The 14,577-nt window shown below is 35.9% G+C and overlaps 1 protein-coding gene across 1 annotated transcript in view; it reads right to left on the bottom strand.

The window, feature by feature from the left end:
- LOC105668601 (uncharacterized) overlaps window positions 1-14,319 on the bottom strand; it is a 51,492-nt gene extending 37,173 nt beyond the window's left edge. Inside the window, exon 1 of the mRNA XM_067354105.1 lies at window positions 13,490-14,319. Coding sequence (XP_067210206.1) covers window positions 13,490-13,500 — 11 coding nt within the window. The 5' untranslated portion in view covers window positions 13,501-14,319. The remainder of the gene's footprint in view (window positions 1-13,489) is intronic.
- Between the last annotated feature and the right edge of the window lie 258 nt (window positions 14,320-14,577).

Here is a 14,577-nt window from a genome sequence, read left to right as displayed (position 1 = left end):
TATCAGTGCTTCGTTTTCATTTGAATATAAGTAGAGAACGTTTGGTATCTCACACATTTGCACAAATTAATTCATATGTAATCGATGAAATGTACCGTTATATCTGACTGTCATAGCTGGGATGATTACTATTTATTATATCCGATCGTTGCGAATATTTAGCTACAAGTTGATTGGCAACACAAAATTTCGCATTCATTTCTTCATTACGTCTTATTAGAGAAAACCGTTCATATTTTCTCAGAAACGAACTGTTATAAAAATTCGCTCATATAATTACTCTAAGTAATTACGATTGACATACAAGTTAACATATAGAGATTTTACATTGTACAAATGTACAAAATGTCGAGATACTTTTATTACTGTTTTTAATAATGTAAATTGCTCTGTAATTTCGTGCTGTATTTTTTTTCAAAAGTATAAATATTGTAAAACATTTATTTCTTGTAACATGTAAATAAATATTTTATATGAATGCTGCTTATGCCTGACGCAGTTATAAGCTAAAAAGTTCAGAAATTGTTAAAAATAAAACATTTTTCTACCTAAATAATAAAACATTTTTTTTTCATGTCTCGATAAATTTTTCTTACATTTTACATTGACAGATCTAACCTAACCTAACCTAACCTTTCAATGTCATTTTTCTTTGATTTCACGCACTTTACGTTTATTAACCGGTATAACACTAAATGAACACACTTAGTTATATTTTTTACAAATTGTTCTTTATTTCTCACCATATATTACATATCAAAACGAATGGTACATATATCGCATGCGTCTTATTTCACTTTCTGGGAAGTAACCTTTAATAATCTTTAATGTCACATGTATATTTACAATTTCACACTTCACGTTTATTTACCGGTATAAAATTCAATAAAAACATTGTATAATTATATTTTTCACAAATTATTCTTAATTTATTTCCATATATTACATATCAAAACGAATGGTATATGTATCTTTTCGTGTCCAAGCGAACGCACAATTGAGCGATGCACAATTGAACAGTGCGCAAATAAACGGTGTCCAAACGAACGGTGTCCAAACGAACGGTGTCCAAACGAACGGTGTCCAAACGAACGGTGTCCAAACGAACGGTGCGCAACTTTCTGTGTCCAAACGAACGGTGCGCAACTTTCTGTGTCCAAACGAACAGTGCGCAACTTTCTGTGTCCAAACGAACAGTGCGCAAATAAACGGTGTCCAAACGAACGGTGTCCAAACAAACGGTGTCCAAACGAACGGTGTCCAAACGAACGGTGTCCAAACGAACGGTGTCCAAACGAACGGTGTCCAAATGAACGGTGCGCAACTTTCTGTGTCCAAATGAACAGTGCGCAAGTAAACGGTGCGCAATTGTACTGTGTCCAATTGAACCGTGCGCAACTTTCTGTGTCCAAATGAACCGTGTCCAAATGCAACGTGTCCAATTGAACTGTGTCCAAGTGAAGGCCACTCCCTCCCCAATCCCTGTAATCTTTCCTCCATATTTTTGTTCACATACACCCCCACTACCCTCCATCTTTCCTCCTCTTGTTTTACTTTGCCCACTATTATCCCTTCTCTTTCTGTCTCTATCTTTGTCCCTTTTTCTACCATCTCTCTTCTTATCTTCATTATTATTTTCCCCATTGCCCTTCCTTTCCTATTCCTTCTCCTTGCAAATTGCGCTTCTCACATATATCCCCCCGGTAACTTTATTCTTATTTTCTCCCACCCTTTTTGGTCCATCCATGTCTCCAATAATGCTATAATATCCCACTTCCCTAATCCCCTCCAAAAATCTTTATCCTTATTCTCTATACCTGCCACGTTCCAGAATACTATACTCCATCCTCCTCCTCTATCTCTTTCTCCTTTACCCTCTGCACTCCTCCCACCTTACTTTATTCCCTCTATTCTCTCTCCTCTCCCTTCCTCCTGCTCCTCCCCTCTTATATTCCCCCTCCCGCCTCTTAATATCTCTTCCTCCTCATCCCAACTCCACCATTGTTCATCTATTTTTATCCTCCAATATCCTACCCATACTCTTCTTCCCTTCCTTGCTATTTCCTCTATCTTCCACTTCATCTTCCTTTCTTTCCATGTTCTGTCCTCTATTATTCTTTCTCTCCTACCTCTCAGACTTCTCTTCTTTTCCAGAACTTCTCTCCTTTGTCCTTTGTTTCCCAATTTACTACTATCATCTCTCCCCCCTCTCCCATACCCTTCCCTACTTTTTTGATTTCCTTTATCTCTACTTTTGCTCCAATCTCCCTCAGAATCTCCTCCACTGTTTCCCTCCTCTTTTCCTCTTTATTCCCTTCTTTTACTCCTACTCCTTTTATTATTATATTTTTCCTTTTCTCCTCCCTTTCTTTTCCCTCCAACCTTCTTTTTATCTCTTTTATTTTCCTTTCTACTCCCCCCTTTTTTCCCTCACTTTCTTTTTCTTCCCCTTTCTCTTCCTCTCCTTTATTCTTTCCTATCTCTTCTACTTTTTTCTCTAATTTTTGTATACTCCTAACCATCTCCTCCCTCTCTATCTGACATTTCTCTTTCCGTTCTCCCCATTCTCTTTTTATTTTTCTTATTTCCTCTCTTATAATCCTCCCTTGTTCCTTTACCCCTTCTTTTACCTCTTTTCTCATCTGTCTTATCTCTTCTTTCCATCACTTCATCCCTCTTATTTCCTTCATAATTTCCTCCATTTCCCCTCTCCAACTTCTTATTATCTCCCCCATGCCTCCTTCCTTTGCTCTCCTCTTTATTGGTGATCTTGGTGTCTTTTTGCTTTTATTAAACATAGTCCCCTCTCCCTCTCCTTCTTTTTCACCCCCTTCCCCCCTTTTCCTTTTAACATCTCCTCTATGTTCCCAAAACTTCCACCTCTCTCTCCTACTTTTCCTCCCTCCTTTGGTCCCATCTTTCAATTCCCATCCATCCCGCTTCAGCGCTGCCGTCCCCTTTTCTCCTAGACCCCACCTCTGTCTCTCTATACTCTCTATACTTCGTGCTCGTTCCTTCTTTCTATTTTCCTTGTCCTTTTTCCCTTTCACCCTTCCTATCTCATACCCTCCACACTTTCATTCACTCTCTCACTCTCTCTCTCTTTCACCCACTCTCTCTCACCTCACCCACCTTGCTCTCTTCCACTCTTTTTTGTTCACAAAACTTTCACTCTCTCACCACGTGTCAACGTCTAACGCACCGAAAACGGAAGTTTTATTTAAAAAATTTGATTTGACCTTCAAATGAGCTTGAAGGTCAAGGTCAAAGTAAAATTGAAAATTACCATCCGATGTCCCCCTCCGAACCCAACAACTTTTATGAGGGTTATTTTCGGATTGGTGGCTCCCCTGACGAGATATTCAGGTGCGTAATTTAAAATGGGACATCCTGTATATATATACATATATAATGGAATTATCAAAAAACTTATAAAAAAGTACTTATAATAGATAAATTATTGATGATAAAAATGTATCATTTTCGAATATTTGTGGCGTATGTATTGTTTTTTTTCAGCATCACTTGAGAATTTTGCTTCGTGATACAGACGTATTTTAACATATATTTCAATGATACATTTTATCAACTGTATCTTATGGTTATCGAAAATATCTTGATTTCTAATATGTTCAAACATAGCATCGTGCGTAAAACTATAATCAATCACAGCATTAAAGACTTTTAACGCTAAAAAATCTTTAATATTTTTTTAAATAAAAATAATATGGTTATTCTGTCTTATAATTTTTTCGCACGCGCTTGTAATTTTTATTACATCTTCCGAGGGAATCGTCAATTTTCCTTTATTTTTAAATGTAATTAAATTTGAGGTACTATTCGTAGATGTTAAAAAAGAGGCACATGTCTCACATATTTTTTTATCATGAGTCAATTTTTTTACTACGAATCCACTGATATATTTTACAACATCTACGCACGAACTAAGAGACCATAACGAAGCTAAATAATTATAGTCAAACATGTCAATAGCAAAAATTGTTTCAGAATCATATGATTCGGTGTATATTGGGTCAGAGTATTATTTTGTTGTTTAAGATGCGTACAATATATGAATATCGTTAATTAGGCAATTTCCTTTTTCCGACGCACTAATTTCATGCCTGACCATTAACCTTTTGTATGCTGCTTCAAACTGTTGAGCGTTATGATTGTTATTGAACCCTCCCCGACTTCTCAGAGCGCTAAAAAATGTTTCCAAATAATCTTGATTAAGTTTAAATGTTAATAAATAATTTAATTTTAATTGTTTTAAAACATTCCACAACTCAAATATATTTTTTAAACAGATAATAAATCCTAGAAAGCCAATTTTTCTACTACTTCTTAGAATAGATTGATTTTGTACATTTTTTAAATCGCTTATATATTCTATAATTTTATCAGCATGAGCTTTTAACTCGTCATAATTTTTATCTGTTAAAGGTACTTTATAACTTGTTCCTCTTGAAAACTGACGACGCACGTTCAAGATATCAAGAGCATTATTAAACACCGAGCAAAATTCAGCCGTTTTTTCAGGAGAATGGAATTGCTTATAATTACTTGTGTGCACATATTTGAGGGCAGAACAAACACTTTCACTTAGAGTTTAAGCAGCTATCTTAACATTCATTCTATTATTTTGATAGAAAATATTGTTGCGTCCGCGGAACGAAGTATCGCACACGTCAACGAAACTCGCGGAAATTAAAGAACACAATACAACACTTTTATGAAAAGAGAACACTTTAATAATGAACACAGAACTGTTAGAGTAAATATTCAAAGTAAGGTTGGCATTATCTAGTGATTTTCATGTGTCACATTGCGTATGTGGCCTGCCTTGTATATGTATAGTTTATAACAGTTATATCGCTTATATATAAAAGGCTGAACGTTTCTTTTTGTATTCCAAAAGTTTACTTAATAAAGCATATTAATGTAAATCAACATCTCAAGCCTACATTAACATGGTAGCAGAGCGTGGTTCTGTGGTATAGACCTTCTTTTTGTGTGCATGGAAATAGCAAACATTGCTGGTACGCACGGAATAAAAGTAAGGTTATTCGAGTCTTTACTGGAACTATTGCATCAGATAAGATGGAATTCCACGGAATTGAAAAGTTACGAGGTGCTGATAACTGGAACATCTGGAAGTTTGCGGTAAGAAATTTGCTACGCGGAACTGAAGGTGCGTATGAAATATGCACTGGCGAAATTGAAAAACCAGCGGCATTAACAGTGGATGCAAGTGCAGAGCAGCAAACTATTTATCAAACAAGCTTAAAAGCTTGGGATAAAGCAGATCGTGCAGCAAGTCAAATTATTGTTAAGACTTTGGAATCCAAAGTAATGACATTGTTGGTTACATGTGACAGTGCAAGAGATATGTGGCTCAAGTTACACGCTGTCTTTGAGCAACAAACTAAACAAGCTTCTCACACTGTTCAAGCTGAGTTCTTCAATACAACGTTTCAATAAAAATTTAGCAGATGATATGGTAACACATATTGCTAAATTTGAAGGATTAATTTTGCGTATGCAGCAATTAAATGTAAGGCCTGATGAATCATCTATAATGGTTAAATTATTAGATTCTTTGCCTGATGATTATGAGAGTCTTCGACAAGCGTGGTGGGCAAGACCAGAAAATCAACAGACTTTTACAAATTTAGTAGGAGTGTTGACATCTGATGAGAAACGGAGGCAGCAACGTGCGGAAAAACAAGAAGAGATAGTCGCTCTAATGGCAAGTAAAGTCAAGGTTCAAGGAAAGAATGAGCGTGGTAACACAAGAAACAGCAAAACCTATCAACCAAAGAAGTCGTCTGAATCCGAAAATATTAAAGAGAAAACAGACAAGCTTGCATCTTATAAATGTTACAAGTGTGGCGGAAAAGGTCATATTCGTAAAAATTGCCCAAGTAAGGATAAGAAACAGAAGAAAATACGTGAGACAGATGATGAAGCATTTGTTTGTGAGGCTATGAATATTGAACTTGATAGCAACTTATGGATTGTTGATTCCGGTGCAACGGATCATGTGACAAATCATAGTAAGTGGTTTTCATCCTTTGAACATTTTGAAACGCCAGTTAAAATACATATAGGAAACAAGACAACAATGGATGCACTTGGCAAAGGAATTATCAAGTTTGAAGCCTTGGTTAATGGAACATGGTTTTCATATCGTATCGGAAAATGTTCTGTATGTACCAACTGCACGTAGAAATCTATTTTCAGTAACTTCCGCACTTGACAAAGGTATGTCATTTGAATCATCCAAAAGTGGATGTAAATTTACTAAAAATGGTATTGTCAAGGCACGAGGCGTTCGAGTCGGTCAATTGTTTAGGATGATAATTCGTATAAAATTACCAGAAATGTCATATGTTAATGAAGTAAATTTATTTTCAAAGGATCAAGTACAAATTTGGCATGAACGACTCGGTCATCAAAATATACGTCATGTCAAGAAGATCTTGGAAAAGTATGACATTCACTATACGGAGGATAATTATTTTTGTGGAGCCTGCGTCGAAGGAAAGCAACAACGTAACTGCTTTAAAGAACGTCAACAGCGAGCAACCGAAGTCGGTGAGATTATTCATGCTGATCTCTGTGGCCCTATGGAATGTGCGTCGTTGGGAGGAGCCAAGTACTTTGTATGCTTTACGTGTGATTATTCAAGACTGCGCATAGTCTATTTTCTTAAAGAGAAAATAGAGACTGCTGACAAAATTGCAGAAGTTTTACGAATCATAAAAACTCAATGCGGACGACCTATGAAGATTTTTCAGTGCGACGGAGGTACTGAATTTAAGAACAGCAAAGTACAGGAACTCATGTCATCTAATGGCGTAACCTTTGCTGTTACTAATCCATATACACCACAACAGAATGGTTGTGCTGAACGTACAAATAGAACTGTAGTGGATCTTGCACGGACAATGCTTCTAGCAAAGAATCTACCTAAATTCTTGTGGGCAGAAGCAGTTAATTCGGCGGTGTATATACTCAATTGAACTGGACCTAGCAGCGTTGATGGAAAAACGCCGTATGAGCTGTTCACCGGAAAGACTGTACATCTAAGCAAGTTTCACGTTTTTGGCACAAAATGTTTTGTACACGTGCCAAAAGTGCAACGCAAGAAATGGGACGCTAAAGGACAACAAGGTATATTTGTTGGTTATTCGGATAACATAGACGGCTTCCGAGTTTGGATGAAGTCTGGAAATAAAGTTATTCGTAGTAAAGATGTCATATTTGAGCCGGAAACAGCAGGAAAATTATGGACGTTATTTCCTCTTGAGACGAATGAGACGAATAAGCAACCAAATGACAATAAACCGAATAGTCCTACGAAGGAGCTTACAGAAAAACCATTAAAGTCTTCAGTTGGTCCGTTGGTTGATTCTTCGGAAGATCCGACGTTGGATTCAGAAAACGATTCACTTTCAGAGACTCCAATGTCTACGGCTACGAGACGAGGATTAAGAGATCGAAGTAAATTGAAGCCGCCAAAACATCTAGTTGAAATGATGCTGGCTGAAGTGGATGAACCTAAAAATTTTGATGAAGCAATCAAGTCAGAAGAATGGTCTTCTTGGAAATCAGCAATGGAAGATGAACTTGCATCATTGGAGGAAAATTCGGCTTGGACTTTAGTCGAATTACCAAAAGGTTGCAGACCTATTTCAAATCGCTGGGTATATCGTGTTAAACGTAACACCAACGGTGATATTACTCGCTATAAAGCAAGACTAGTTGCTCGAGGATTTAGTCAACGAAAAGGGATAGACTATGAGGAAACGTTCAGCCCTGTAGCTAGATTTGACACGATACGCACAGTGTTAAGTATTGCAGCAAATGAGCATCTGGAATTAGCACAGTTTGACGTAAAAACGGCCTTCTTAAATGGTCTTCTCAAGGAAGATATTTACATGGACCAACCTAAGGGTTTTCAAGATAATACTAATCGTGTTTGTAAACTCCAAAGAAGTCTATATGGACTTAAACAGTCACCTAGGTGCTGGAATAAACGATTCAAGGATGTTTCATTGGACTTTGGATTGTGTGAAAGTTCGGCGGATCCATGCCTGTTTTATCGCATAATAGGCAATGAAAAACTTATAGTAGTACTATACGTTGACGATGGACTAATTGCTGCTTCAAAAGGAATCAACATAGAAGAATTCTTGAATAAATTAAAAGAAGAATTCAAGATAACTGTAGAGCCAATTGGAAGTTTTCTAAACATATACATTAATCAACTTGAAGATAATTCAATTTTTATTTCTCAGAAGATGTATGCTGAAAATATTCTTCGAAGATTTAAGATGGATCAGGCAAATCCTGTCTCTACTCCGATGGAAAAAGGTCATCAAGCAGGGGAAGTAGACAACGAGAGTAAAACAAGTGCTCCTTACCGCGAGGCTGTAGGTTGTTTAATGTATCTGGCAATCGCTACACGACCTGATATTGCCTACGCTGTGAATTATGCTTCACAATTTCTGGAAAATCCTCAAGAAAAGCATTGGACTCTAGTTAAGCGTATACTAAGATACATCCAGGGCTCAGTAACTCTTGGTATTTATTATAATGGAACTACAAATAGCAAGGAATTAGAAATCTATAGTGATGCGGACTATGCTAGTGACGTAACAACACGACGCTCAGTCAGTGGAACAGTATGTAAATACAGCAGTGGAGCAATCATATGGGCAAGCAGACGTCAACAAAGTGTCTCCTTGTCCACTACGGAGGCCGAATACGTTGCTGCATCTGAAGCAGCAAAGGATGCTGTATGGTTGAACCAGTTATATAGTGAAATTGCACCTTTAAAAACTATACCAACACTTTATGTGGACAATGCTAGTGCTATTAAATTAGCTAAAAATCCTAGTTTTCATAAGCGGTCTAAGCACATTGACGTGCGCTTTCATTTTCTACGAGAACGAATCCAACAGGGGCAATTAAGAATCGAACATGTATCAAGTGAAAAACAAGTGGCAGACATTTTAACAAAACCAATTTTACGTGGACAGTTTGAAAAATTACGTAAAATGTTGGGAATGACTGAGATTATTTTAAAATAATTTTGTTATTATTTTGTCATGTTTAAGTTGTAATTTGTCGTTTTTGTTTGTTCCTAGATAGAGAAGTATTATCGTTTTTTGTTTAATTTTGAATATTTAGGGGAAGTGTTAGAGTAAATATTCAAAGTAAGGTTGGCATTATCTAGTGATTTTCATGTGTCACATTGCGTATGTGGCCTGCCTTGTATATGTATAGTTTATAACAGTTATATCGCTTATATATAAAAGGCTGAACGTTTCTTTTTGTATTCCAAAAGTTTACTTAATAAAGCATATTAATGTAAATCAACATCTCAAGCCTACATTAACAAGAACTCAACAATAAGTAACCGGGAATACAATACAAAGATCGGAGCTGTCATAGACGTCCGCCCGAGCAGACAGCTTCCGAAGATCTGAAATATGACAGTTTGTTTACAAACTGTCATAGAGACCTTTAAAACCGCTAATCAATATTTGTTGTCTTGACAATGAATATAAGAAAGATTATTAACAAATGCCATTTGGCTTCAACTTTCTAGTGACCAATCGATATTATCGATATTATCAATCGGTCCGTCAGCTGTAACACACAGCATCAGTGGCGAAATAATACGGGCGCAACACTATGTTTTTTTGTTAATTTTGTACCAGCACGCAACTCTTCTTCTTCCTGCAGTTTTTGCAGGAGCACAATATCCTGCCAATGGATATCTGCATTTTTACTTTTCATAATTTTTTGATCACCCAAAGTATTTCGAACTAATTTTAACATATAACATGGATCAAAAAAACAAAAGACTTTTTTTTCGTTACAGGATTGATAAAGTATGGCTTAAAAGCAGTTCCTAATTCAAAAATTTGCACTTAAACATTTGCACATATTTATGTTACCGCTAGCTCTATCGAAAGTTACGGAATACACTTCTACTTCTGTCATTTCTATCAACTCCAGGCATTTTTCTAATAAACTGGTTCTCTCAGCCCCATTTAACGAGTTCAGTAAGAAATATCCTACAGGAATTTTCCAATGGCCATTGATCGCGACAAGCATGAAAATTAGGGCGTTTGTTGCTCTAAGTGAATGATCTACATGAAAGGCGTCATTATGATCAACTCCGAAATCAATAAGTCCATAGTATCTTTGTCCGTCATAAGTTACTTGTTGTCGAATCGCTATTTTGTCTATTACGATATTACAAATAATCGAATTATCACTTTTTTTAACTTGACACTTTAGAGCTTCAAATGCTTCTGCAGTAAATCCAGGGCGTCCATTTAATACTGAATACCATTTTTGAATTGTAGAGGGTTAAGGTAAAAAATTACAGAAACTCTTTCGTACGTAATTGTAAGCTTTTGAAGAATAAAAGTTTAACATAAGAGCAAATGCTCTTAATTCAGGTGAATATTTTTTTTCTTAGTTTGCTTGCGTTTAAAGATTTCTCGCATTGGGTCAGGTAATTCCTGTCTGAAAAAAATCAACGTGTATACGTGATTACATTATTTTATTACGCTTGTGCACTGAAAATTAATCTTATTATTATATACAATTTTTTCAAAGGTTGTATTCATAGTCCATTTTTATTCTTAGATTATCTTAAATACTGTCTTAAGATACTAATATGACTTTTTAATCGATTCATAGTATTTTAAGATTATATTTAAAACAATCTTAAATATAAGAACGGATTATGAATACTGTCCAAAATGTACCATTAAACAATCGACAGCATTATCTGATATGAAATTCTTCTTCTTGAGGTGATCTATTAAGTCTTTCATAGTTTTAAGACGCTTTTTCAATCTATCAGTAGTTTGTTGTAATGTTAAAATTTGTCTTCTTTGTTTCTTTACTACCAGCTTTGCTAAATTTAAAGCTCTCTTAGCTCTTCGTGGTGTCTAACTAAATGTGGTGTCTTAATATCACCATTATAACGTGGAGAGTTTGGAGGAGTTACATTTATCAATGAAACTACATCAATGATACCTGATAAATAATAATGATTAGTAATACTATTTTCTCATGTAATAAATAATTAAAGCTTGCATTAGATTATGCAACTTGTTGCAGCTTTTCACAAGCGATCTAATAAATTACTAGTATACACTATGTGTTGTATGGTTCATTTTTAGTAATTTACTAAATCACTTGCGAATTGCTGCAACAAGATGCATAGTCCAATACAGATTTAAGATTTTACTTGTGAATATGAAATGTTAAATAGTGATACTTCATAAATCATGACACATTTAAAAAACTCACTGCGATAAATTTCTTCTTCATCTGGAATTACCCAGTAAACATTCGATATCCTATGTATATACATGAAATATCCATAATGTGAAAAAAAATGTACTGTATATACTATGTACATACATATGATATACGCTCATGTAGATACATTTGTGGATATACATAAGATATCTTATAGATCAGCGCTCGGAATTAGTTGCACATTTCGGGCCGATTCCCGAGACGACGCCTCCTGTTCCCCCACTACCGCTCGGCCGCTGGCGGCCGAGCCGCCGATAGCTCTGGCGCAGGAGCGTTTTATATAAGAAATAGGCTGGGTTGTTGAGGCACCTCTCAGAAAATAGTAATATTTTTTTTGCTACATAAATAATGTTTATTTTCATTAATAATTAAATATATATATATATATTATGTATTAATAAAAATAAACATTATTTATGTAGTGAAGAAAATGTTACGATTTCCCGAAAGATGCCTAAACAATCCAGCCTATTTCTAATATAAAACGCTCCTGAGCCAGAGCTATCGGCGGCTCGGCCGCCAGCGGCCGAGCGGTAGTGGTGGAACAGGAGGCGTTGTATCGGAAATCGGCCCGAAATGTGCAACTAATTCCGAGCGCTGTTATAGATATACATAGAATGTATATTCGAACGAGATCGCTGCCTGTATATACATAGAATATACCTCGTGTACATTTCATATATATACATCAAACGTATATACATACGATATACGCTGAGGTAGATACATTTATGGATATACATAGGATATCGTATGGATATACATAGAATGTATATTCGAACGAGATCGCTGCCTATACAGGGTGTCCCATTTAACTTGAAACAACTAAATATTTCGAAAAATAAGCATTGTACGAAAAAATGTCCCAAATAAACTTATAATATTATCAAGGGGGACGTCTGCCTGTGTAAAAATTAACCCGCCCCCACCGCCCTTTGAAGGTGGGACGGGTGGCAACTTTGAAATTTCAAATGGGAACCCTCATTTTTTATTGCAGATTCGGATTCCTTGGAAAAAAATACGTAAGTTTTGTCTGAGACATTTTTTCGAATCGTGATAGATGGCGCTGTAATCAGTGAAAATTAGTTTTTGCCATTTTCTCTCACCATCGGGGTGCTTTCGGTGAGTCCCCTCGCTTCTCACTATTCAATTACAATAAATGCTCGAAATGATGACCATTTCGATGCATTTATTAACTCGAGCTTGGAATGCTTGTACACATGTAGAAAGTGTATCTGGCGTTATTTGTGCGCAAGCATATCTAATACGTTCCACCATGTTTTCTCGAGTATTTGATACTTCTGTATACACTTTTTCTTTAAGGTAACATAAAATTATTTCAACTTTCAAAATTGTACAATATACATATATACATATATATACATAGGATGTACATAGAATGTCCTAATGTTTATTGGGTAGTTCATTCATATTTTCATCATCAGCTATATGCTGAATTGAAGTACATGCTTCCTCTTTACAGATATTTACCATTTTGTTCCGTTTCATATCAATTTCCTCATGTTTGCAATCTTTATCATTATGACTCCTAAAATTATGTTTTATATAACTAAATCAAATAATTTGTTTTACATAATACAGTTTGTCTTTTCATATACATACCTTTTCCACTTTTGATATGATAAATAGATGGTATGCTTCCATTTTTTAAAACTTTATTTTTTGTTGTTGTGAGAAGATAATCTTTTTCTGTGAAGTAATTTGAGCATAAAAAAGTGGAGTTTTGAGAACAACTTCATCAAAATTACAAAATTTAAACCATTCTGTTCTTATTTGCACATTATTTGGAAATCTGCAAAAATTGGAATGTAATTTTATTTAACCTAAAATATCATGCAAGCATAAAACACATGTATTTATTAATATTAGAAGCTGTGAAATACATTTACTTACTTGTGATAAGATATTGTTTTGTCACGATTACCACATAAAACACAATATCGAACCATTTTACATTTAAAATTAACGATCTCGTACACAGAAAACAACAAATCACAAAAAACTGTGAAAATTGATGAAAATATTACGATCATGTGTTGTTCTGAAATCTGAAATTTTGATTGGTGGAACTAAGGTACTATAAAACGTGAGTATTCTCACGTCTGCTCACGTTTCCGCCATTTTTGTTCCATTTCCCCACTCCTTGCTCTCTCGCCTCTGTCACTGAGCTGAGAAGTTTATGATGATTAGGTTATGGCTTCTAAGCTGCTCGAACTCTGTGTTTACGTGTATTTTGATTATCCGACTGTGAACAAAAAAAAGATACAAAATGCCTTGCTGCGTTGCGGTCAATTGTACCAATAGAACAGAAAAAGGCGCTGTTACGTGCCGCAACTTATAGTTTCTTAGATTACTCTGTTTATTCAAACTTTCGAACATTTTTTATCTTTACTCCTTCTTGATCCTAAACACATGACATTTCGATAACTACAACAAACATGGATTAACACTGTCCCTATGCCTAACGCGTATTTTCTCTGCGATAAAACCGCCTCCTTCCAATAAACATTCCGCCGCTACGATTTTCCTACAGCACTTTAAACGAAGATCATTCTCGCCTGTTCAGTTCTCGATCAAAGCTTAAACCAACAACACCGAATAAAGACTTTTTCCACAAACGTGTCCTGACTTATTCTAAATAATCTATTACGTAGCTATACGCTCGTAACAATTGGTGGCAGCGGTGGGATTATTTGTGCGTAAAAGTGTGGAAATTTTTGCTATAATTGAGCTGATTGCTGTTAGTTAATATCAAGTGAAAGAAAGTTAGAGACCCAAAATTCGAGAAAACTTCGTAGCCAAGCAAGGTTATCAAGTAGAAGAATCGAAGTCAATCATAACTTGGTGCTATCCTGGCGAAATTAACGGGAGCACATTCCGATCAACCTGCTGAGATCCTGTCTGTTAGTCGATAAAACCACGACGTGTAGTTTACAACCTACCCCGAGGAAAAAGGCATCAGGGCGCTCCTGGACGAGCACAGCAGCTAACGAAGGAAAAGGACAGCAACAATGAGACTCCGTGGACGGCCAGCACGAAAAAAGGTCAACCCTCATCATCATTTCATCTACGTTATCATCATCAATTCATCTATATCTACCAGCGGCGTGAAACCATCTCGTCATAGATATGCTGCGCATCGTACTTTTGTAAGTCTATGAATTTTGTAAACTTTAGAGACGCTAAAGGGCATTACAA

Source organism: Linepithema humile, chromosome 4 (genome assembly GCF_040581485.1).
Source record: "Linepithema humile isolate Giens D197 chromosome 4, Lhum_UNIL_v1.0, whole genome shotgun sequence".
NCBI lineage: Eukaryota > Metazoa > Arthropoda > Insecta > Hymenoptera > Formicidae > Linepithema > Linepithema humile.
The sequence above is the reverse complement of the archived record's forward strand: the minus strand, read 5'-3'. Positions and strand labels throughout refer to the sequence as shown.